The sequence below is a fragment of the Mastomys coucha genome, unplaced genomic scaffold, assembly GCF_008632895.1.
Source record: "Mastomys coucha isolate ucsf_1 unplaced genomic scaffold, UCSF_Mcou_1 pScaffold11, whole genome shotgun sequence".
In the NCBI taxonomy this organism is placed as follows: domain Eukaryota; kingdom Metazoa; phylum Chordata; class Mammalia; order Rodentia; family Muridae; genus Mastomys; species Mastomys coucha.
The window spans coordinates 29,057,649-29,059,552 of NW_022196893.1; the positions used below are offsets into that span (position 1 = coordinate 29,057,649).

The window sequence follows — 1,904 nt, forward strand, 5'->3', positions numbered from 1 at the left end:
ACAGGCAGGGGGCGTGGTGTGGAGGGTAGACAGTGGCTTTGAAGGGCAGGGGGCGTGGTGTGGAGGGTTGCCAATGACACTTGGCGGGGGCTAAGAAACAGTGGTCCTTGGCAGTATTTCACTTTGAAAAGTACACATGGGAAAGAGAAGGTACCCCACATAGACTGACACTGTAACTCCACACTGCCCTCTAAGTCTCCTGGGAAATGGCAGTGTTCTTGTGCTGCTCCATTTTCAATCAAGTGACCGTGTCCTGTGTCTGTGTTTGCGACCCACAGCTTCTACTGCACACTCCCTGCCATCCTGGTACACAACATTGTGATCTTCATGAGGTAGGTCCTCCACCCTCCCTCCTTCCAGCCTTTCGCTTTGAGCCTGGGCCACTCGTGAGCTTCCCATACTCTGGAGGCATGTGGCTAACAGGGACCCCTCACCTGCCTTGTAACTCAGCCTCAGAGACCCTCGGTGTCCTGGTGGGAGTCCAGAACCCCCCCCCAGCTGCCAGATTCCCGGCTGAAGACTTAAAACAATAATGTTTAGAGAGATGGTAAGAGCACTAGTTGCTTTTCTAGAGGACCCAGGCTTGATTCCTAGCATTCATGTAGCAGCTCACAGTTGTCTGTGACTCCAGTTTCAGGGGATCGATGTGTTCTTCGGGCCTCTCTGGGTACCACACGTACACATTGCGTACATACCCACCTGCAGGAAAAACACCTAAACACATAAAATAACTATTTTCTAAAAAGCTAAAAGAAATATTCTGTATGAAATGGTTTCTAGCCGGGCAGTGGTGGCACACGCCTTTAATCCCAGCACTTGGGAGGCACAGGCAGGCGGATTTCTGAGTTTGAGGCCAGCCTGGTTACATAACAGTGAAGACAGGAGTGTGGGCACCAGGCGGGCAGTATCCCCTCAGCTTGGGTAATGTTTCCTGTTTCTTTAGTCTCTTCATGGTTTTCTCTTTGCTAGGACTTCTGTGAAGATTTCCTACATTGGCCACATATCCCAGAGCACCCTGGAGACACAACACTATGTGGACTGTGGGGCCAATTCCACAGCTGTGCAGAGCCTGCTTGTGGTTCAGCGGGGGCCACACCTGTAGAAGGCAGGCTAACGTCTGTCCCTATGGCTGGCCCAGCGTCCATGTGGTATAGTGGTAGGGGAGGAGGCTGCTCTGTCAGCCCACAGAAAGCACCCTCCCACCCAGGAGAGAGCCACCCTTCTAACTAAACCACTGCCCAGTGCCTAGTCTGTGCCTAGCAAATAGTTAGCACTCAACTACAGTTTGAAGAATTAGAGTCAGATATTTTGGCTGCTCTTTAGAAGTTGAGATGAACCAGGGCTCTAGGTTTTCAGACCAGAGTAACATGAAGGCAGGATGCTAGTGCAGCTGCAGACATCTGGGTGTGAGAAGCACCAGCGGGGAAGGGTGTCCAGAACATCCCTGAGGAGCCCTCAGTGGCCTCTACGTCTGTTCCCTGATGCCCACCCCACCCCACCCCCGGCTTTTCAGAAAGGTTTTGGCGTTTCTTTTCCTTCCCCATACAAAGTGATTCCAGTTTCCCTCCAAGGGTCTATTGAGTGGCTTGATGGACCTTTGATCCACTGGCTGGATATGGATTGAGAATTTGATAGAAAAATAAACCCTGCTTTTGATTGCTCTGCACTGTCTCTGACTGTCTGTATGCCTCCTAAGGGGGACACCGCAGGGTGTGTTGAGGGAAGAACAGAGAGGGCACCCCAACTGTGTCTTCCTTGCCCCCAAGGAGCAGCCTCACGCTCCTGTGTGCGGGGCAGCAGGTCTCAGTTCCCGATCAGAGCGCACAGTGCCCCCTGGAGGCTGGGAAGGACAAGCAGAGATGGCCGAGGAAGGAAACTGCTTCTGGAGGGCGGAGCAACAACCT

General features: G+C 52.6%; 1 protein-coding gene across 3 annotated transcripts in view; it reads left to right on the top strand.

Annotated features, from left to right (window-relative positions):
* Positions 1-1,664, top strand: part of Tmem106c (transmembrane protein 106C) — a 5,767-nt gene extending 4,103 nt beyond the window's left edge. For all 3 annotated transcript variants that reach the window (XM_031354199.1, XM_031354192.1, XM_031354209.1), the window contains exons 7-8: positions 279-332; positions 970-1,664. In XM_031354199.1, the coding sequence (XP_031210059.1) occupies positions 279-332; positions 970-1,102 (187 nt within the window). In that variant the 3' untranslated portion in view covers positions 1,103-1,664. The remainder of the gene's footprint in view (positions 1-278; positions 333-969) is intronic.
* Positions 1,665-1,904: the final 240 nt, after the last annotated feature.